Here is a 23,718-nt window from a genome sequence, read left to right as displayed (position 1 = left end):
CATTGGCTGCCTATCCTTTTGTTGATCAAATGCTTGCGTAAACGTTGTGAGAGGTGAGCCCAAGGTTTCTATTAACCCTTCAGAGCAGGCCCTTCCAACTTGAATACCTAGCTAGACGTAAGGTGTTTCAAGACCTTCCTGGACCACTTTGTCCCCCACCCCTTTCTCTTCTTGCACTCTTATAGTTTTATTCTTCTTTTAGGAAATACTGGTCATGTCCCATTGAATTGAGTTCATTCCTTAATGTTTCAAAAATGCCATGGTAGGTAATCTGCCCATTAGAAAACGTAATACACATAAAAGTGCCTAGTTCACAAAAAGTGATCAATAAATGTGAGCCTTCTCCCTTCTTTTCCCTGGGCAGCCAAACTTAACCTTAGCTACAATTTATACTTTGCATTTCAGTGACATCTATATGTGTAATGCGTATGTGTGTACTGTTTATATGAGTAGATGGTTATAATTTTTGTAATTAAGTAAACTAACGACTCCTTAGTTTGAGCTTCTGAAAATTAATGCTGATTTGATCTGGGCTGATGACAAGCAGTTAGTCACCTTTGACTATTCACCAAGGAATTTATATGATTCTGGGTCATAACTATATAAATAGTTTGTTTAATCTGTAACAAACTAACCAACAATCCAAGAAGTAAACGTTTTTAAAGGATTGCTATACCCTGATTGATTGCTAACATGAAAATATGACCTTACATTTACAGAAAACATACTTTTCCATGTACTTTCACAATACTATTTTATATCCTGTAAACTGATAGAAGTACACATTTGACTTTATTCATTTTCAGTTTTTTGGCAAGGATGTTTTCCAAAGAATTTAATACTATGGGGGCAACTGGGTGGCTCAGGTGGTTGAATGTCCGACTTTCGCTGAGGTCACGATCTCACGGTTTGAGAGTTCAAGCCCCACATCAGGCTCTCAACTGTTGGCACAGAGCCCACTTCAGATCTTCTGTCTTCCTCTCTCTCTGGCCCCGCCCTATGTGCTTTCTCAAACATAAGCATTAAAAAATAGTAATTTAATAATTTTAAATTTAGTTAAGAGCAAGAGTTTTGTTTCTGGAATTAGAACTGATTATATATATACATAATATATATATATATTACATTCAAGTTATATATGTATTCTGTATGCTACATAATACATAACTACATGAGATAGTTTTCAGTTGACTCATTAATATAATCTTATTTTTATATACCGTTTTGTCTTTGTATTATGAAGAATTTCTAACATCCACGAAGGTAGGCACAACAGTATAATGGATCATTCTATGTCCTTCCTCACCACCCAGCTTCAGCTTATGGTTACGGGGTTTCGTTTAGCTCCCCATTCATTCCTCCCTTCCCATATGATTTAAAATTTTTAATTCAGGTATAATCCACATAAAATCCGCCATAAAATTCACCCTTTCAAGTGTACAATGCAGTGGTTTTGAATGTAATAACAAAGTTGTGCAACCATTACTATTCAGTGATTCTTAGTATATTCACGGACATAAACCACTATCATGAGTCTCTTTTTATCATATAGGTTTTTCCTTCCAAATCTGTTCCCTTTGTAATTTATTTGTTGAAAAAATTTGTTTATCCTATAGAATTTCCATAGTTTGGATTTTGCTGTTTGTAACTCGGTAGTATTTTTTTCCCCTCTGTCCTCTGTATTTCCTCTGTATAAATTGACAGATATAGATATCGGATGCAATTCAGATTCAATTTTTTTCTACAAGGCTACTTCATAGTTGTGTTTATGTTCTAGAGGCATACATATCTCATCTTTAATTTTGTAATGCTAGCTATGGGTAATATTCAATAGGTTGATCCTTGAATTTATTAAGGGTTGAAAAATGGTGATATTGTATCACTTTTTATTTAGGGAATACTCGTATAAAAAGAAAGTTTCCTTCATCTACTATTTGGTTACCCAATAGTACAATTTCTTTAGAAAAATAAGCATTTATTAATTTTGACTTTCACATTTTAGAGTCATAAACTTTTTTTTTCAGGTCTCAAACATTTTCATAAACAGTGCCTTATAGTGCTTACAGGGTAAAACACCTGCCCTGAGGGACTCAAAGTAGGAAAATATGGAGGCAGGACCACTGGTGACCAGAGATTTGACCAAAAGCATATGTATGCAGCCTCAGCTACAGCAGATTTTCTCTATTTTACTGGCATCACACAAGGTTCTCCTATGTAAAGGTTTACAGAAAAAAAGAGAAAAGCCACCATACCTAAGAACCTTGAAAAGTTGTTTTTCCTTGAAGTATATATGCTTTTCTCTTATCATTCATAAACATCTTTAATAATCTGTGTTTTCCCACTTTGCACTGCCCCCAGTAAGTTCATAGCCAAGTTTTCCGTTTGACTTTGGAACAATAGGAATTTCTGAACTGTACATCTGCATTTTTCCTCAATCGTCATCTTGCCTACCCGTTTCTGTGTTTCTTTCAGGTGATTCAGATTTTCTACTATCAAAAAAGGGTTTGATTGGACAAAAACATTTTCATAGTCATCAGGCATCTATGAAATTACCCTTTTCTTGCTACCCTTCTAACTGCTAGGTGTTATTTTAAAAATCTTTACTAACCTAAGAAGCCAGAAATGGTTTCTCACTGAGGTCTTACTTTACATTTCCAGGATTACGGGTGAGCTTGAACATTTTTCTATGTTTATTAACCAGGTTTAAAATTGTTTGCTTGGTAGGTGGCTTGTATTTAAGAAGGAGCAGCCACTCAATTCAAAGACAAGACAAATGAAACCCAGGAATACCTTACTTTTACATTTAAGCTTTGACTCCGCCTCTGGTTTTTTCCTCCTTTGTGTGTTAACAGTAAGGGAAAGGGATCTCAGGCTGCACAGGCGGTGAAACACTGTATTGCCTCCAAATATGTGTCTTATGTTCATGTCCTAGCTCTGCTTTGGGTGTTTCTGGGAAGAGTTCCTGAACCCGAACAGAGCCTGGACGACCGGCCGTCGCCGGGACTCTTTCTGCAGGCGTGGCCTCTCTTACTCGGCCTTCGATTGGCTCTCCTGGTCCCGCAGGACTCGCGACGCGAGCTTGCTTAGCGCGGTTGATGCGTGTGTTGACTGGCTGCTTCTGCCTTTCTCTCTCCCCACTTTTTTTTTTTTTTTTTTTAGCCATAGCTATGGTTACCACGTCTCTCCCCGCCTCCCTCCACTTACCAAGAAGGCGACTGGCCATTGGCTGCCTGTCACCAAGTAAGCCAGTCATTGGTCACTGGTGAGGACTGGGCGCTCCCCCTACCCCCGTCTCCCGGGTCTCTTGAGGAGCCCAGCAAGGAGGCTCCGCTAGTGCCGCCGGGCCAGGGGTTGCCGGGACCCGGCTGCCGCAATCGTTAGCGGGTCATGTCGGCCGCCNCAGATTCGTGCAACTCTCCGGGCGGCCACACCTGCCAGGTGAGTGGTGGGACAGGGTCCTGGCAGCTTGCGGGCGCGATGGGAAGGCAACTGCTACCTTTTCTTTTCTCCCTGGCTTTCTTTTCCTTGGGAGGAGCAAAGGCAGGCCCCACGCATAGCAGAGGAACTGGGTCTTAGAGAAAAGGAAAGGTGTCTTTCAGGTCAGGGCGGGAGCAGGAGCACAGCGAAAAGAAGCCTTTTTGCTCTGTTGAAAGCTCTGTGCTGAGAGTTGTGGTTTTTTTTTTTCCAAAGGAGAGGCCGATGTTTCATTGACATTCCCAAATGTTTCGCTTACTGTTCCCGGTCTCGTCCTCTTCCGCAGTTTGATCTTGTAAAAGGAGGATATTGGCGCCTAGCTGTGGGACATTATTTTTAAAAGGGTGCTAAGTTGAGAGAAGAGGGAAGAGCATTCCAAAGAGTGTTTTTGTAAAAACCACCTCGAGTGTGTAAGAGNGTGGTGGTGGAGAGGGTGTTGGGAGGTGGGTGGGAAACAGAACCAAGAGAATTAGGAAAAAGTATTTAAATTATTAATATTTTGCAGTGTCCAGAGACAGAATCGATAACGTGGTCTAGATTTTAAGGGGAGAAAATTAAGATCAAGAATATTCTTAGTGACAAAATTATGCTATATAAAAGCAGCTGATTGAGAATCGGAAAAATGTATCCAATGTGATTATTTTACGGTTTGGGCCTACAATGTCCTATCCTTGAGTTCAGATGCTTTAAAAAACAAAGAAATCAAGTCGCTGTGTGTGTGCAGACAATTTTAAAGAGGTACACTTGCAAGTGAAGTATAGTAGAGAGAAGGTAGGGAAGTAAATATTGCACAGAATGTCAAATATTATATTGGGCAACCTTATTCTTACCTTGAAGAGAACGATCAGGAATGATGTGTTAATCATTCACCATATTGTTTGTGAATAATGTTGATTTTATCAGTGATATATTTGCTTAGCCAATGAGTTTTGAGAACATGATGGTTTTTGAATTCCTTTCACTACCATGCCTGTGGTTCTAAGTAGTCAAAAATGATTTGATTAATTTGTAGACAACAAAGGGAATTTTGCACATTCAATGAGACAGTTGCTTGTGATGAGGTTATTGTTGTGTGTTAGAAATGCACGTTAACCAGTTATATGTGCCATTAAAATTAACACTGAAGCAGTTTTAAATAGTCACATATATAATACACCAGGAGTTGAGTTTGAGGTGATAGTATCAGACTCGGTATTCTAGAACTGCTATATATGTGATCTTTAACATGAAAAAGAGAAAAGGAGAAATCCTTTTACCTACCTCAAATTAATGGCGAAAACTTCTATTTTTGTGTGTCGGCAGATTAGAAGATAAATCTCTTGCCAAAGACTATTACCGGTTTTCCCTCTACTACTGCAATCTTAAGGTCTTTGATCTCAGATAAATTATACCATGGGTTTCATATAGGCATTCCCAGGCTCCAAGAACCTAGTTGGTGCATTTCCTCACTGCCACCGCCAGATGGCAGTGGAAGCCATGCTTTCTGATGTGGGGCTTAGGTGTGGAGCTATTTCTGCATTCCCTTAGCACACAAGGCCAGGAACAGCCATTTGTCCAGAGGTAAAGATAAAAACGTGTTTTAAACTGTGAAAATTCATGCAATGGGGTGATCAGCCTCTTCTCTCTGCTTTCTTTTCCTCTTGATTGGCGCTTCATTCTTCCTTCCCCAAGTAGGCAGCTTCTGCCATTTCTTTATTATCAGAATTGGGAACATCTGCCATCTCAATATATTTGAAATTCTTTTTACACCAATTAATTATTTTCCCCAGCATTGCATTTTGAGTATCCCCTCCCCCCACTAAAAAGTTGTGTACTGAGGTGTTTAAAAGGATTTTAGGTGATGGTGAGCCATAGAAGTATCTAGGCCTGTGTTATGTGACCTGGAGGTTAAAAACAGAATTCTATTTTTTAAGTTTTTGTAGCTAACTTTCTCTCTCCATTGAATTCTAATCCTGTTTTCCATGTTTTGTGTGGATCTACCAAGACTTCCAGATACGAAGCACCCCGAACCCTTTCTTACTTTTTGCACACAGTTCCTCCATCCAGTCCCTGATGAAACAAAACAAAACATTCTGGTCTTCCTGGAGCATTCTCTCTCTCTCCCTCAGCGGTGGCATCGTTATCCATGCAGTTATGCAACCTGAAACTTGGGCATCTTCCTTACATTTTCTTCCCCCTTGCATTTCAGGTATAATTACTCACCAGGTTCCATTTCTTTTATTTCTGCTCTGTAACTCCAGTCCATGCTACCATCACCCCTCACTTAGGTCTCCTGCAGTTTTCTAAGCAGCCTTCCTGCTTCCACTCTTGCCCTGAAATACATACAGCACACTCATCTTTTGCAGGTGCAAATCTATTCTCATCTCTGCTTACAACCCTTCACTAGCTTTTCGTTGCTTTTAGTGTAAGGCAAAAATCCTTAACATGATCTAAAAGGCACTGCATTGTCTGTGTAACTCTCGAGTTAATTCTGCATCATATGGTCTTGCTCTTTGATTGTTTTCTGCTTCCTTAGACATATCCTCCTTCTGCCACAAGGCCATTTCACATGCAATCCCATCACTCGAGAATGAGAACTCTCTTACACCGCATTCTGTTTTTTGTTTTTTGTGTTTTGTTTGTTTGTTTGTTTGTTTTTTGGCTTCTCTTCCATTAGAACTTAACTCGATCACACTGTGTTTTCAGGGAAGCCTTCTTTGACCTTCTGATTTATTCTCTTCTCCCTGTACACACTTACAGTGCCATGTGGTTCTCCTTGGGCACACTTACCATTTATGTGTGATTCCTTGATATGCATGATTTGACACTCTTCATATATGCGTACACACTAATTGTGTATATACATCTGTACATATGTACACATGTACATATACTTAAATTCTAGATGAATGCATTGGCATTATATGTAAGCAGTTACTTTGTTGTGATTTTGATTGATTAGTGTGGTTCAATCCTCTATAACCCCATTGACTCTGGACAAATGGATAAAAATCAAGTTCTTACATTAAAAATAGATTAGACTCTGCATTCATGGTGAGAGCACAAAATGATATTTTGTGAAACCTTGTTTGAGCAGCTTCTTGCCTTTTTGCTGTCTCCTAAAATGCAGTCATGATTTTGTGTTTACCCCAGAGGCCAAGAAATTCATAGCTTATTGGTCCTGGATTTCTAACTCATAATCTTTATACACCCAGTAAAGAAAGAACAGGGAACGTTTTTGTAGAATAGGTATGCAGAAGTAGAGCTTAGCGCAACCAGATCATGGGGATAATAGAGTGCAAGTTACTACTGTGATTTCACTGTGTCAGCGATTAACTGTATTACCTGGGATAACAGTTAAACATTGCTGCTAATGAAAGAACTGAAAAACTGACAAAGAGAGGGAAAAATGTAACAACTGGTAAAGCTGGGCAAAAACAATACTGATATCTTAACTTAAAAATGTGAAATATGATATATGTTGCTGATGTAAAATCCAAATGATACAAAAGAGCATATGACAAAAGGCAACTTTTCCTTCTACCTTTCACCCCAGCTAATTGGCTTCNGGGGGGGGGGGGGGGGGTGCGTGGGTGTGTGTGTGCAGGCGCTTGTGCAGAGAGAAATGGTAGCATTTCTTTGTTTGGATGGGCATTTAAAACGTTTACAGTCTTGCTAATATAAATGATGATACAGTGAATATCCCTCTATATATTTTCGCACATGAGTGAGTCTTTAGAATAAATTCCTAGAAGTACAGTTGCTGGGTCAAAGGAAATGGACTATTTAAATTTTCATAGATATTGTCAGATTGCCTTCCATAAAGGTTGTACCAGTTTATGTTTCACTGTTGGTGTTGGACTGCTGATCTCCCAGATCTTCAGTAATAGAGTGGTTTATGAAACTTTTTAAAATGGCCAATTTAATAGATATATTTTTCTTCATCTTTTCAGTAGGTATGAGAACTATATTTGTTAACTTTATTTATAACATCTGCTTATATTTTTTTATTCATCTGGCTACATTTTTTTGTTCATTTTCTATGAGGATGTTTAATATTATTTATATGAGCTCTGTGTTTTAAGGAAATTAGTTGTCTGATATGTGTTGCAGATATTTTTCACAGCTTGTCATTTGGCTTTTGACCTTGTTTATGGTATATTTTTTCAGCAGAAATTAAACATTTTTTTCTAGTTGTAATTATTCTGTTTTCGGATTTTAGATTTTGCATCATAAGATGCAAAAGATGCCTTCTCTATATAACTACTATTTCTGATTAAAAAAATGAAAATGAAAATTTTTATGTTTTTTCTAGGTACTTTTATAATTTTATTTTAAGTTAAATATACATATCTATATAAAATGTAAATTATGTAAAGTGTGAAGGTAGAAACCCAACTTTTTTCCAGGTGACTACTAAGTTACCACAGTGAAATGCTGTCTATCAGTGTACGTAGTTCCTACAAACAATTTGGGGTTCTTACTGGACTTTTATCCTATTTCATTGATCAGTTCGCCTATTTATACCTTAATATCCTCATTCTTGGATTGTAGTTCACTCTTATTCTACTTGCCAGAAGATTTCCTGGGTATTCTTGCTTGTTTAGCTCCTCTCCCCCATCCTGTTGATATTTTTATTGGTAGGACATTATATTTACAGATTGATTCAGAGATATTTGATGTCTTTTTGAGGTTCAGTCTTCTGTTCAAGAGCAGGGAATATATTCATTTATTGTTCAAGTCTTCTTTTGCCTCTCTCAATAACATTTTAAAGTTTTTTCATAAAGACCTTTCACATTTCTTGTTATAATTAGCCCTTGGTATTTTATCTTTTTTGTTGCTATTGTAAATGGAGCTTATACTTTTATTGTATGTTATCTTGTGTGAATGTGGGAATGCTGTTAATTTCGAGTATTAATTTTGTATCTAGACACCTTTAGAATTCTAATACTGTCTAGTTTCCCCGTTGTCTTTTTAGGGTTTTGGAGTTAAATAATCATATCATTACCAAATAAAGATAATTTTATCTCCTCCTTTCCAGTTTTTATACTTATTTCTTTCTTTTGTCAAATTATTTTGGCAAGTAGTTTCCAAAAATATGAAACAGTAAGATAGTGGATCTTTGTCTTATTCCTAGGTTCAGTAGGTGTTTTTTATACTTTCCTGTTGGAATCAGATCTGACTTTAGATTGAAGTGTACATATTTAATCATGTTAAATTGTCCAGTGTTACCATTTTATTAAGACTTTTTAGTACAGAAGTAAATTTCATCAAAAGCCTTTATAGCTTCTTTGAAAATTATATAATTCTTATCCTTTGATCTACTTTCGTGATGAATTGTACTACTGCACCATCCTTGCATTCCTGAATCAATTGTCACGATGTATTACTATTTTAAATGTGCTGCTGGGTTCTATTTGTTAAACTGTATTTAGAAACTTTGTATCACTCCTCATAAGCTAAATTGCTCTGTAGTAGTTTTTGGTTTATCTTTGTTGGGTTCTGCCACTTTCATAAAAGTTATTTCAAAGTTTTCTTTGTTTTTCTGTCCTTTTGAATTTCTTTGTTTTCTTTCTATCTCTGGCTAAATGGCATTGAAATTAAAGGTTTGATCCAGTTGCCTGTGAAATCTTTGGACCTTGAATATTTGTGGGGAAGAAGAACTCTTTGACAAATAACATCTAGTTTCATGATAATTTTGCTGCTTACAATATACATCTTTTGGAGGAAGCTTTGATAATTTTTTTTTAATGTTTTATTTATTTCTAGGAGACAGAGAGAGACAGCGTGAGCAGGGGAGGGTCAGAGAGAGAGGGAGTCACAGACTGAAACAGGCTCCAGGCTCTGAGCTGGCAGTCAGCACAGAGCCCGATGCGGGGCTCGAACCCACGAACCGCGAGATCATGACCTAAGCGAAAGTCGGACGCTTAACCGACTAAGCCACCCAGGCGCCCCAAAGCTTTGATAATTTTATTAGCCTAGAAAATAATCCATTTCATCTAAGTTTTTTTTTTTAACAGTTTATTGTCAAGTTGGTTTCCATGTAACACCCAGTGCTCATCCCACAAGTGCCCTCCTCCATGCTCATCTAAGTTTTTAAAATTAATTTTGTGTGAAGTTGAACAAGATACTCTTTTATGATTAAAAAAAATTTCCTGTGTTTTTTCCTTGGTTCTTGGATTTTAGAACCAGCTCTTGGATTTATTTAAATTAGTTCTACTATTTTCTGTTTTCTTATTTATTACTTTTTTCTTTTGTTTTAAATCCTTCCTTTAGCTTTTCTTAGGTTTTTTTTTGTGATTGTATTTCTGTTTTTTTATGTTGGATGCTTAATGCTCTTTTCATTCTAAGTGTGTAAATGCTAAGATTGCTTCTAAATACTGCTTTGGTTGTGTTCTGTAGATTATAAACTTTCTGTTGTTATTTTCTAAATATCTTGCAATTCCATCCATTCCATTTTTTACTTATTTTCTTTAGTACAAGAGTAGTTAATCCCCCCCCCTTTTTAGCCCCTACCTCCCTAGTTAATCCTTTCCAACTTTTCTTAACATTTCCATTTCTGTTTTCAGTGGCTTGAGATATAATTCACCTGTCAATTCACCATTTAAATTCACATTCACCATTTGAAAACCAGGGGTTTTTAATATAGCCAGATATGTGCAATTATTACCACAGTTGATTTTAGAACATTTTCATCACCTTGAGAAGAATCCTCAGATATTTTAGCTGCTACTCCCTTATCCTCCCCTTCCATTCCCCACCGCATCTGAACCCTAAGCAACCGCTAATCTGCCTTTTGTCTCTATAGATTTCCCCATTGTAGACTGTCTCATATGGAAGGAACCATGTAGTGTGTGGTCTTTTGTAACTGCCTTTTTTTACTTTGCATAATGTGTCCAAAGTTCATCCATGTTACAGTGGTAGATATCAGTACTTCATTCCATTTTGAGAGACTGATGCGCTTCCTACTGTGCTGAGGAGGCAGGTCTTCATTCCTTTTTATGGCTAAATACTATTCCATTGTGTGGATAAACCACATTTTGCTTATCCATTTATCCACTCATGAACGTTTAGGCTATTTCTACTTTTTGGTTGTTAAGAATAATACTGCTATACATTGTGTAGAGATTTCTGTGTGAACATATGTTTTCATTTCTCTTAGGTACATACCTCAGAGTGAAATTGTTAGATCATATAGTAACTCTGTGCTCTATGTTTAATATTTTGAGGAACTGCCAAACTTTTCCAAAGTGGCTGAAATTTTACATTTCTACTAACAGTGTATGAGAGTTCCAATTTCATCCACGTGCTCTAGTCAACACTTGTTATCTGACTTTTAATTTTTATTATTTTTTTAATTTTTTAAGTTTATTTATTAATTTGAGAGAGAAAGAGTGGGGAGAGATGGAGAGAGAGAGACAGAATCCCAAGTAGGCTCTGCACTATCAGCACAGAGCCTGATGTGGGGCTTGAACCCAACTGTGAGATCATGACCTGAGCTGAAATCAAGAGCTGGATGCTTAATCGACTAAGCCACCCAGGTGCCCCCCTCCCCCACCAAATTTTTTAAAAATTACTTTTAGAGAGAAAGAGTGTGCACATGTGAACAGGGGAGTGGGGCAAAGGGAGAGAGAGAGAATCCCAAACAGGCTTCACACTCATCATGGAGCCCAATGGGGGCCTGATTCCATGACTCTGGGATCATGGCCTGAGCCTAAATCAAGAGTCATCGCTCAACCCACAGAGATACCCAGGTTGCCCCTATGTTTTCACTTTCTTAATTGTGTTATTTGAAGTACAGAAGTTTTAAATTTTGGTGGAAGTCCAAAAATAAATAAATAAATTTTGATGAAGTCCAGTTTATGATATCTAAAACTCTTGCCAAATCCAAGGTCATGAAAACTTATCCCTATGTTTTTTCTAAGAGTTGTATAGTTTTACTTTTACATTAATGTTTGATTCTTTTTGTGTGAGTTTTTGTTTGGTGTAGGGTAAGGGGTATCTAAATTGGCTCCCCTGTTGTTCCAGCACCATTTGTTGAAAAGACAGCTCTTTCCACATGGAATAGCCTTGGCATTCTTGTTAAGTGTCAGTTGACCATAAACATTAGAAGTGGAAGTTTATTTCTGGACACTTGATTCCAGTTTATTTCTGGACACTTGATTCTTTTCTATTGATCTATAGGTCTGTCTGTGTGCTATTACCTCACTGCCTCCCATACTGTTGCTTTGTAGCAAATTTTGAGATCAGAAAGTATGAGTCCTCTTACTTTATTCTTTTCCAGGATTGTTTTGACTATCCTAGGTACCTTGTAATTCCATAGAAATTTGAGAATCAGCCTATCAGTTTATATGAACTCAGCTGAGATTCTCCTAGGGATTTACATTGATTCTGCACATCAGTTTGAGAAGTATTACCATCTTAATAACATTAAGTCTTCCAATCCCAAACATGGGATGTTTTTAATTTATTTAGATCCTCTTTAGTTCTTTCAACAATGTTGTATGGTTTTCAGAGTCATTTATATCTTGCTTGCCTTTCTCAGTTCTCTTGTCCATGTCCTTTACTATGTTTCCAGCAGTATTTGTACTCCTTTATGCTGTGTTCAATGAAGATTTCATTTCTGTGTTGGTTTTATTTTTTTCCTTCCATTTCTTTTCTGCTTTCAACCAGCTTCTCTTTTGTCTCTTCTATGGTCTATCTTCTTTGAGTTTGAATCTCTCAAATCCTTGCTGCCTTTGAAACATCTTTAATTTTTCTACAGTACAGTTCATTGTCTTCCACTTCTTACCACCACAACTATAAAAGGAATAGAAGCTCATTATTAAAATTTGGAAAATATTGAGTGAGAACTTGAAAATCATTCATAGTAATTCCACTTAAAAACCACTATATCAACATTTTGTTATTTTGCTTTCCTTTTATTTATCAGTGAATTAGGTTTTATTTAATACTATGTAAATAATTACACATCACTAGCAGCAACTTGGGATTCTGTTAAAACCATTGTATATTTAGGGGCGCCTGCGTGGTCCAGTTGGTTGAGTGTCCAATTCTTGTGGTTCACAGGATCAAGCTGCGCTGGGCTCTGTGCTGACAGCATGGAGCCTGCTTGGGATTCTCTCTCTCCCTCTCTCCGTGCCCCTCCCCCGCATGTGTACACTCTCTCTCAAAATAAATAAATTTTTTCTTAAAAAAGAAAAACAACCAAAAAAACTCCAAAAGCTGTTGTATGTTTAAATGTTTTACTCATAAACACTCACTCATATTTTCTGTTATTAGGAAGAATCTGTTTCTCAATTTATTATATGAATAACTTTTAGATTTTCTTCTAGCTAATGTCCTACTTTATATCTTTTTAAAAATTTTTTTAAATGTTTATTTTTGAGAGAGAGAAAGAGAGAGCACCTGTGTGCACGTGCTCACGTATGGGGGAAGAGCAGAGAGAGAGAGAGAGACAGAATCTGAAGCCCCCTCTAGGCTCCAGGCTGTCAGTACAGAGCCCGATGTGGGGCTCGAACTCATAAACTGGGAGATCATGACCTGAGCCAAAGTCAGATGCTTAACCAGTTGAGCCACCCAAGCACCCCATGTCCTATTTTATTTCTCTCATTCACAGCAAAGCTTTCAAAAAGAATGGACTCTGTTACTCATTTTAATTTCTTTTTTTTTTTTCTCTTCAACCTATTGCAGTCTTGTTTCTGCCTCCTTCATTCCACTCAAGTGCTCTTGTTAAGGTAATAAATTCCTAATTGCTAAATCCGTTAGATACCTCTTAGTCTTCATCATACCCAACTTCTCTAGATTTTTATTTTGACTCCCTGCTGTCCTAGAGCCTAGAAATACATAAGTAGATAAAGTCTCTATTCCTGAAGAACTCTTAGTTATCCTTTTAGCTCTTGAACTCTTATTAGTTTTCCTTTATCTGCCCCTTTAATATTGGTATCCAAGACTTTATCTGTTTGTTTATTTGTTTTCTCTTCCTACTCTTAATATTTTCCCTGGGTGATATTATTAATCTTCTGACAATGCCTAAATCTGTCTTCAACCCAGACCTGTTTTCCTGGTCTGTTTGCCTGTGGCTACTAGATATTACCACCCAAGTTACTGAAGAGTCCTTTAAATTCAGTATGTCTAAAAATAATTTCATCATCTTTCCTGCCAAACCTGTTTTTTCTTCTTTGCTCCTTATCCCGACTAGTTTTATGGCTAATTCACCAATTTAGTGACTCAAGCCAGAAACCTGAGAGTCACAGTAGACTCCTTCCTTTTGCTCACCTCCTACCCAGTTGGTCCCAGTCTTGTCAATTTCTCCTCCTTCCCCTAACTCTTCTTCCCTTAGTCCCTTTCTAGCTCTCTAACCTCACCATTGATGTCTTTGATTTTATTTTCCAGCTGTATAGAAGTATTTGTAGTTAGTTGCCTTAAATTCTTGGCATAAGGTAGGTTGGAGAGAGAGATTTAAAGAAATTTGTAATTTGCTCCAATACTACAATGTGTCATGCTTCGGTACATACCGTTTCTTCTTCCTAGAGTGCCGTTCCCCTAATCGTCTTCTAAGACCCACTCTTGTATACTTTATACAACTTCTTAAAATTCTCTTTTTTTAATTAAAATTCTCTTTTTTAATACAAAATAGGTTATTTGTACTGAGTACTACGTACTGTTCAAAGTGTTTTGTAACTCTTAACTTATTTAATCCTTATAGCCTTGTGAGGGAAATAATTTTTGCATTCTCTTCTCTGATGAGGAACTGAGGCTTAGAGAGAAGCTGCATAACTTGCCAAAGTTATATAGCCAGTACATGTCAGAGTTTGGATTCAGACCAGTCTGTTGGACTTCAAAGGCCATGCTATTGTGTCCCTTCTTTGTGCCACCACCTTCCTTGTATGCAGATACAAAGTATGTATCACAGTACTTGTGTATACTCAGTTGCAGTTATTTGTTTCTCAACTTATCTGCTTGCTAACTATGGGTTCCTTAAAGGCAAAAGTAATGTCTTATTCTTTATCATATTCTGCAGAGATTAGGAGACTATCCAGCTCATGACTGCGCTTTTAGTAAATGTTTATTGAATGAGTCAATAATTATCAATGTCTGCAGGTATTGACACAAGAGTTATTCTACATTACATAGTCTAAAATAGATTTTCTTTACTGAGGAATTTAGCACATACAACTTTTGTATGGCTTTTCTAAATATTCTTTTTTTCCAAGTACATTTTTATGTTGAATGTTATCAGAAATAGTTGTACCATTCTACCATCTGTGCCTTGATTCTATCCCTTCCTGTCTTTCCAGAAAATTTACATTATGTCCTGTGTCTTCAACCTTTTTCTCTCCATCAAATCATTCCTATAGCATTTTAGCTTTAAGTTTTATCTCTTCTAATCTCTCCTTTTCCTTTTTTTTTAAATTTATTTATTTATTTATTTATTTATTTATTTAGAGAGAAGCAGAGTGTGTGAGGAGGGGAGGAGCAGAGAGAGAGAGAGAGGGAGAGAGAGAGAGAATCTCAAGCAGGCTCTGTGCTGTCAGTGCATAGCCCAACGTGAGGCTTGAACCTATGAGCTGTGAGATCATGACGTGAGCCAAAGTCAAGAGTCAGACACTTAACCCACTGAGCCACCTAGGAACCCTCTCCTTTTTCTTTTATAGCCAAGTTTGTGAAAGCATTGACTAGAGTTGCTGTGTTTTTCACCATACCTCCCCATCACGTCTTTGAAGTAGGTCTTGTTAAAGTCACAAAATGACTAGTGTGTTATCAAATGTATGTTTTTCAGTCTCTATTTTATTTGATCTCTCTTCATTTTATTTTATTTAAAAAATTTTAATGTTTTATTTATTTTTGAGAGAGAGATAGAGACAGCATGAGCAGGGGAGGGTCAGAGAGAGAGGGAGACAACAGAATCAGAAGACAGGCTCTAGGCTCTGAGCTAGCTGTCAGCACAGAGCCCAATGTGGGGCTGGAACCCACGAACTGTGATTTCATGACCTGAGCTGAGGTCGGAAGCTTTACCAACTGAGCCACCCAGGTGCCCCAGATCTCTCTTCATTTTAAAACATCCTTTTCCGTCAGCTTTCCAGGTGTTGGGTCTGCTTTTCTTTTTATGAGTCTGGCCTCTCATACCCAGTCTTTGTCAGTTCTTCTTTTCTACCAGGACTTAATGTGATTCTATGCCTCCACCTTTTTTTTGTTTAATTTAATTTTAAGTGTTCTCTTCCAAATCCATGGTTTTCAGTTTCTATCCGTTTGCCAGTAAGTAAGGCCACTTTCTCACTTCTGCCCAAATCTCTCTTGAGGGTCATATACTTACTTTCTTCATGTCTTCACTTATATGCATTATATGCCTCAAGTTCAGCATGTCTAAAACTGAATTTGTGACCTTTCCTTATTCTAAAGGTGAAGGGAAGCTATTGGACAGTTTTAAGCAAGGGAGTGATATGATGTGATTTATGTTTTTTAAATGTTTTTAATTAAATTCCAGTTAGTTAACATACAATATAATATTAGTTTCAGATACACAATATAGTGATTCAGCACTCTTGTATAATACCTGATGCTCATCACAAGTGTGCTCCTTTAACCTCATCACCTATTCAGCCATCCCCCACCCACCTCCACTCTGGAGTTTGTTCTCTATAATTAAGAATCTGTTCTTGATTTGCCTCTCCCTCTCTTTTTTCCCCTTTGCTTGTTTGTTTTGTTTCTTAAATTCCATGTATGAGTGAAATCATAAGGTATTTGTCTTTCTCTGATTGACCTAACAGCCCAAGTGTCCACTGACTGATGAATAGATAAAGATGTGGTATGTGTATGTACACACACACACACATACACTCAGGAATATTAGTCATAAAAAAGAATGAAATCTTGCCATTTGGAACAACATGGAGCTAGAGAGTATTATGCTAAGCAAAAGAAGTCAGCCAGCAATTTACATTAAAGANGACCTTGAGCTGAAGTCAGAGGCTCAACCAACTGAGCCACCCAGGCGCCCCAGCAATTTACATTTTTTAAAGCACCCTCTAGCTGCTGGGTGGAGAATGGAGTGTGGGAATTGGTTAAAGCATAAGAGCCATTTAGAAGATTTGTAGTTGTCTCCTGAAAGGATTATGGTGGCTTAACGTTTTGTGAGAGAGAGAGAGACCACAGGTGTGCATGTGAAAGCGGGGGAGGGGTAGAGGAGGGAGAGAAAGAATCCCAAGCAGGCTTCATGTTCTCAGCGCAGAGCCCAACTCAGGGCTTGATCTCATGAATGATGCTTGAAAATAGCATTAACAGGATTTACTGTGAGGTATAAAGGAAAGAGAGGAATCATATGTTTTTGTCTTGAGCAACTGGATCGATGATGGTGTCATTAAATGAGATGGAACAGACTGGAAGGAGCAGGATTGTGGGGGCATAAATCAAGAATTTTGTTTTGGCTCTGTTAAGCATGTGATGCCTATATGACCTCCATATGTGGAAGAGGATATGAGGTAGGCAGTTTTCATATATAAATCAAATTTAAGGGAGAGGTGGAGGGTCAATATATAAATTTTGAAATTATTAGCATATAGATGGTATTTAAAAGCTTCTGGGCTGGATGAGATTACCAAGGAAGATTAAAAAGAAATAAGGCCCAAAGACTAACTTGAAGGTGAGAAGGAAAGGAGAAGCAAGCAAAGAAGGTCAGTAAAATAAGAGGAAAACCAAGACTACTTGATTTCACAGACAAGAGAAGAAAGTCTTTCAAGAAGGAGGGAGAGGTCATCTTGTCCAAGGCTCTAAAATGGTGGACTCTAATACTACGGTACTAAAGTCATTGTTGGTAATGGTAGGCTTTTGTGGGCCGGCCTTTGGACCTATGAACTATTTATAACACAGGAAAAGATACTCAGTTTCATATCACAAACTGACATATAAATTTAGAATTTTGAAGCACAGCCCAATTTTTAATAACCTCTATACTTTTGAAGGTTCACTTTGTTTTTCCTCCCTGAACTATTTTTAAGACCTTTTTAAAAGCGGTTTTTTAGTGGTTTTGAACCCTAAGATCATTAGACCGGATTACCAGTTATCTATACTGAGTAAACTTGTAGACCACTTAAAAGTTATGCTCAACTAAATATGTAAATATGATTTCCTGTTATTGGACTCATCCTAGCTTATCCCCTAGTGTTTTTTCATTAATTTTTTTTAACTAAAAAGCACTACATAAATATGGTAAAATCAAATAGTATACAAAGGAGACAAAGTTTCCCTTCTGCCCTAGATCCCTAGTTCTGTAGACTCTCTCCAGAGGTATCATCTGTTAGAGTTTCTGGTGTATCTCTCCAGAAATAGAATTTGCAGTCTACGGCCATACCACCCTGAATGCGCCTGATCTCATCTGACCTCAGAAGCTTAGCAGGGTTCAGCCTGGTTGGTACTTGGATGGGAGAATTTGCATACGTATGAATATCTTCATTTTTAAGCCGTTAGAGTACAACATAAAGTATTCTTTCTGCACCTATCCTTTTTTTTTTTTTTAACTAAAAATCTATTTGGGGGATAGTTCTTTATTACCATATTTAGATTGATCTGATTCTTCTTGATGGCTGAAAGTATTGTGTTACATGGATGTACAATAATTTACCATTCATGCAATAGATACTTATTGAGATTGTTCCTGGCTTACAATTTGAAAATATTGCTGGGGCGCCTGGGTGGCTTGGTTGGTTGAGTGCCACACTTCAGCTCAGGTCATGATCTCACGGTTCATGAGTTCAAGCCCTGCATCGGACTCTGTGCTGACAGCTCAGAGCCTGGAGCCTGCTTTAGATTCTCTGTCTCCCTCTCTCTCTGCCCCTCCCCAACTCATGCTCAGTCTCTCTCTCTCTCTCTCTCTCAAAAATAAATACTAAAAAAATTTTTAAAAGAGAAAATATTCCTGCAATGCATAATGATAAATATTACCAACTTACCATTTAATGTCAGTTTTTAAAGTTTTCTTCGAGTTATGGAACCAAAAACTCACGCTTACATTTATCCTTTTATTTTACTCAACTTTCCCATCCATTTTGTCTGTGAGTCTTTAGGTTTTATCCCCATAATAATATCATTAGCTAGAACTTTTATAAACATAACCCAGTGAGGAGTAGGTACTGTTATCGTTCCCTTTTCAGAGAAGGAAGCTGAGGCCCAGCATTTCTTATCTCAGGCTATTAGCTAAGTTAGAGAAAGCCAGGATTTGGAACAAGCAGTGTGGTTCTAGAGCCCATGCTCTTAACTCTGGGCTGCCTGTCCTCCCCACTTCTTTCTCTTCCTAATGTAATTCAGGCCTTCACTGCCCTATAACTGGACTATACTAATTAATGTTTTGGTCATTTCCAGACTTCTTCTCTTATTCTCTTCTATATACTGAAACAAGATTAATCTTCCTAAAGCAAAACTGTGATTTTTAAGATATGCTTCCCAGATCAAAATCCTTCAGTCGCTTCCTGCTATATTTAGAATCCAACCTGATATCTGGGCGCCTGGGTGGCTCAGTTGGTTAAGCGTCCGACTTCGGTTCAGGTCATGATCTCACGGTTCATGGGTTCAAGCCTTGCATCAGGCTCTGTGCTCATAGCTAGCTCAGAACCTGGAGCCTGCTTCAGATTCTGTATTTCCCTCTCTCTCTGACCCTCCCCTGCTCACGCTGTCTTTCTCTCTCCCAGAAATAAATAAAAACATTAAAAAAAAAAAAAAAGAATCCAACCTGATATCATGCTCTTATTATATTTGCTATGCAGTCAATGAATTTACTTCAAGTTTTATCTAAGATATCATTGATTTATCTGTAAGATTAGATAGTGGAATTAGAGGTGTCTGGTTGGCTTAGTCAGTTATGCATCTGACTCTTGATTTTGGCTTAGGTCACGACATTGGGCTCCATACTGGGTCAGGCTCTGTACTGGACATGGAACCTGCTTAAGAGTCTCTCCTTCCCTCTCCCCCCACCCCCCATTTGCTGTCTCAGATGTGCACACTCTCACTCACCAAAAGAAAAAAAAAAAGGAATAAATAGTCTTTGGAGTTGAATAGTGCTTTTTCTTTGAGTTATTTCCCTTTTTACCCACAGTAGCTCCTACCATATGGTTTTATCAACAAACTCTGAACTCATTTGATTTGAATCAGATGTGTAATTGATCAAAAATTGCTAACCACAAACATCTTTGGTGTCCCAGAAGACAAATTCCTCAGAATACACACAGACCTCATGCAGGAATATGGAATTTCTTTTTCTTTTTTTTTTTTAGGATTAAACAAATTTTTAATGTTTACTTTTGAGAGAGAGAGAGAGACAGAGTGCAAGAAGGAGAGCGGTTGAGAGAGAGGGGGAGACACAGATTCCGAAGCAGGCTCCAGGCTCTGAGCTGTCAGTACAGAGCCCAAAGTGGGGCTCAAAACCACAAACGACCTGAGCCTAAGTTGGACACTTAACCCACTGAGCCACCTAAGCACCCCCCCTTTTTTTTTTTTTAAAGATTTCACTTTTACATAATTTCTGCAGCCATCATGAGGCTCGAACTTACAATCTCAAGATCAAGAGTTGCATGCTCTACCCACTGAGCCACCCAGGCACTTCAGAATATGGAAATTCTACTGTGCATTCCAAACTGGGTACTTTAGAAGGAGGTAACATGTTTAGCATTAAATGCACATGCATGGGGGCGCCTGGGTGGCTCAGTTGGTTAAGTGCCAACTTCGGCTCAGGTCATGATCTCACAGTTCTTGAGTTTGAGCCCTGCATCTGGCTCTGTGCAGACAGCTTAAAGTCTGGATCCTTCTTTGGCTTCTGTGTCTCCCTTTCTCTCTGCCCCTCCCCTGCTCACACTCTGTCTCTGTCTCTCTCTCTCTCTCTCTGCCTCTCTCTCTCTCTCTCAAAAATAAATAAAAACATTTAAAAAAATTTAAATGTACATGCATATACTAAACCAAACATTGAGAAAACCATTTGGGAAGAAAATTAACTTTTTAAAGCTACATCAATTTTTTTTTTCTGCTCAATTATGATTTTAAGTACAAAACTTCTCTATGCATTTATGGAAAAAGTACTACAATGCAAATGTTCTTGTGAAATGTATCTTTTGAAATTTTTATTTCTAAGTAAAGAATTGCTGTTATTTTATTTTTAGAATAGCTGTCTTTTTTAATATAATCCTTCACGCAGGTATCTTCCTAGATGTCATGTCTACTTTGGCGGTATTCATATCTATTATATTTTAGTTTTGCATTTAGGTTGTTCTTATTGGCTTTCTGCTTGTTACATGACAGGATTGTCACCAATTTTTCAAAATAGCTTGATTTTAAATATTGAACTTTTAAAAACAGTTTTGAATAAGATAGTAAACATTAAAATCTTGTTATTTGGTGACTATTTTGTTGCTTTTTGCCAGGTTTGGTCCAACACAAGCTTTTGTTATCTTTGGTCAAGTCTAGATATTTTCTTTGAAGACATTGCATTTGTCAACAGAAAATGGTGACTTGAGAGAAGGAAAAATGAATTCGTAAAGAACCGCTGTGTCTTAGGGCACCTGGGTGGCTCGGTCAGTTAAGTGTTCAACTTTGGCTCTGGTCACAGTGTGTGAGTTCAAGCCTTCAGCAGGGTGTCTGCCATCAGCACCGAGCCTGCTTTAGATCCTCTGTCTCTCTCTCTGCTCTCCCCTGCTGGCTCGCTCGCTCTCTCTCAGAAATAAATAAACAACAACAAAAATAATTATGTCTTCATTTCAAAATTGATTATTTTTCTTATTTGAAAAAAAATTTTTTTAACTTTTATTTATTATTTTTGAGAGAAACAGAGCATGAATGAGGGAGGAGCAGAGAGAGAGGGAGACACAGAATCTGAAGCAGGTTCCAGGCTCTGAGCTGTCACCACAGAGCCCGACATGGGGCTTGAACCCATGGACCATGAGATCATAACCTGAGCCGAAGTCAAATGCTTAACCAACTGAGCCACTCAGGCACCCTACTTTTCTCATTTTAATCAAGGAACAGAATGAGTAGCAAAGCAGTAACTGACATTTCTGGATACAGTCATTTAACTATTAGATTTGCGAATTTCCTTCTGCTTTGTTCCTCAGTTTTACTTGCAGAAATATGGAGGGTTCTGTGTCTCTGAAGAGCCAAGCATCTTTGGTGCTTCCTAAAGGAGGGAGGTTGCAACATTTTAGTTCACCAAGCACTGTCAAAATGTATTGATTGAAAGATCTGTTTTTCATACTTAGTTTCTTATACCTACACTCACCCAGTACATAGTCTTTCTCTCTCTCCTTCAAGGATGTTTTTGGGGAGAAAGATTATTCTCTAGATACTTATCAAAGTGCAGGAAATCCAGAAACAAGAAAAGACCAAATCATCTAGTTTGACTCCTGAGTAGGTTATTACTATACATTTTTATTTCAGTATATTAGGATTCACATATGTAGTTGTTAGTAAACTGATTAAGTTATTTTCTAGGGTAGTAGGATATACACCATACTCATTTTTTAAACTGTTTTTTAACTTATTTTTATTATTTTTAGAGAGACAGAGACAATGTGAGTGGGGGAAGGGTAGAGAGAGAGGGAGAGAGAAGGAATCCCAACCAGGCTCCGTGCTGCCAGTGCAGAGCCTGACACTGGCCTCGAACTCCCAGAACCCAGAAATCATGACCTGAGCCAAAACCNAGATAAAAAAGGAGATAATATTAAATTAAGAAAATCAGACTCTTGGGGCACCCGGGTGGCTCACTTGGTTGAGTGTCCAACTCTTGGTTTTGGATCATGATCCTAGAGTTGTGGGACTGAGCCCCACATTGGGCTTTGAGCCAAATGTGGAACCTGCTAGGGATTATTCTCTCTCTCTCTCTGTCTTCCTCCCTCCCTCTGCCCTTGCTTGCACATGTTTGCTCTCTCTCTCTCTCCATTTCTAGAAGGAAAGAAAGACAGAAAGAAAGACAGAAAGAAAGAAAGAAAGAAGAGAGAGAGAGAAGGAAGGAAGGAAGGAAAGAAAGGAAAGAAAGAGAGGAAGGAAGGAAAGAAAGGAAAGAAAGAGAGGAAGGAAGGAAAGAAAGGAAAGAAAGAGAGGAAGGAAGGAAAGAAAGGAAAGAAAGAGAGGAAGGAAGGAAAGAAAGGAAAGAAAGAGAGGAAGGAAGGAAAGAAAGGAAGGAAGGAAAGAAAGGAAGGAAGGAAGGAAGGAAGGAAAGAAAGGAAAGAAAGGGAAAAGAAGAAAAGCCGACTGGCTATGGTTTACATTTCAGGATGGCCACATGAACACAGATACTCACAGAATACAAATGCAGGCAGTTTCGTTTATTTTTTAAAATCTTAAACACAGAAAATATAAGCAGTAAAAAAATGTTTTAAAATTAACATTTTATCTTTTTCCTCTCTTCTAAAACCCTTAAGAACCATAAAATGTTAAAATTAAAAAAGACCTTAGAAATTAATTATCTTGCCCTAGCTTCTACACAATATGAAAATCCTTTCCACAATAATTCTAATCTTTTTATAAAATCTCTATTTTTTTTAATTTTTTAAAATGTTTTTTATTTATTTCTGAGAGAGAGAGACAGCATGAGCAGGGGAGGGTCAGAGAGAGAGGGAGACACAGAATCTGAAACAGGCTCCAGGCTCTGAGCTGGCTGTCAGCACAGAGCCCGACGCGGGGCTCAAACCCACGAACTGTGAGATAATGACCTGAGCCGAAGTCAGGCACTTAACCGACTGAGCCACCCAGACACCCCATAAAAATCTCTATTTTAATGGTGTGTGTTTTTTTTTTTTAATATAATCTCTATGTACAATGTGGGGCTTGAACTCATGACCCCAAGATCAAGAGTTACATGGTCTACTGACTCAGCCAGCCAGGTGTCCCTAAATCTCTACTTAAAAAAAATTTTTTTTTGAACATTTATTTATTTTTGCGAGACAGACAGAGCATGAGCAGGGGAGGGGCAGAGAGAGAGAGGGAGACACAGGATCCGAAGCAGGCTCCATGCTCTGAGCTGTCAGCACAGAGCCCAACCCGGGGCTTGAATTCATGAACCATGAAATCGTGACCTGAGCTGAAGTCGGCCACTTAACCGACTGAGCCACCCAGGCATCCCCCCTAATCTCTACTTTAAAGAGGTCTACTTATTTTGACTGCTTAGATTAATGGACTACCTGTTAAATTGTGGAGAAAGCTGTCAAATTATGTGTTGGCTCTAATACAAAGACTTGCCTTAAATTCAGCTGCAAATTCTATGACTTTCTCCCAGTTTTGTCTTCTTAT

General features: G+C 37.9%; 1 protein-coding gene across 1 annotated transcript in view; it reads left to right on the top strand.

The window, feature by feature from the left end:
• Positions 1 to 3,167: 3,167 nt before the first annotated feature.
• The window catches only part of KLHDC10 (kelch domain containing 10), a 55,285-nt gene continuing 34,734 nt past the window's right edge, over positions 3,168 to 23,718 (top strand). Inside the window, exons 1-2 of the mRNA XM_077770737.1 lie at positions 3,168 to 3,240; positions 3,310 to 3,438. Coding sequence (XP_077626863.1) covers positions 3,168 to 3,240; positions 3,310 to 3,438 — 202 coding nt within the window. The remainder of the gene's footprint in view (positions 3,241 to 3,309; positions 3,439 to 23,718) is intronic.

This window comes from Crocuta crocuta, unplaced genomic scaffold (genome assembly GCF_008692635.1).
Source record: "Crocuta crocuta isolate KB4526 unplaced genomic scaffold, BGI_CrCroc_1.0 scaffold266, whole genome shotgun sequence".
NCBI classification, from domain to species: domain Eukaryota; kingdom Metazoa; phylum Chordata; class Mammalia; order Carnivora; family Hyaenidae; genus Crocuta; species Crocuta crocuta.
Note: the sequence above shows the minus strand (reverse complement) of the source record. Positions and strands in the feature narration are given on the sequence as shown.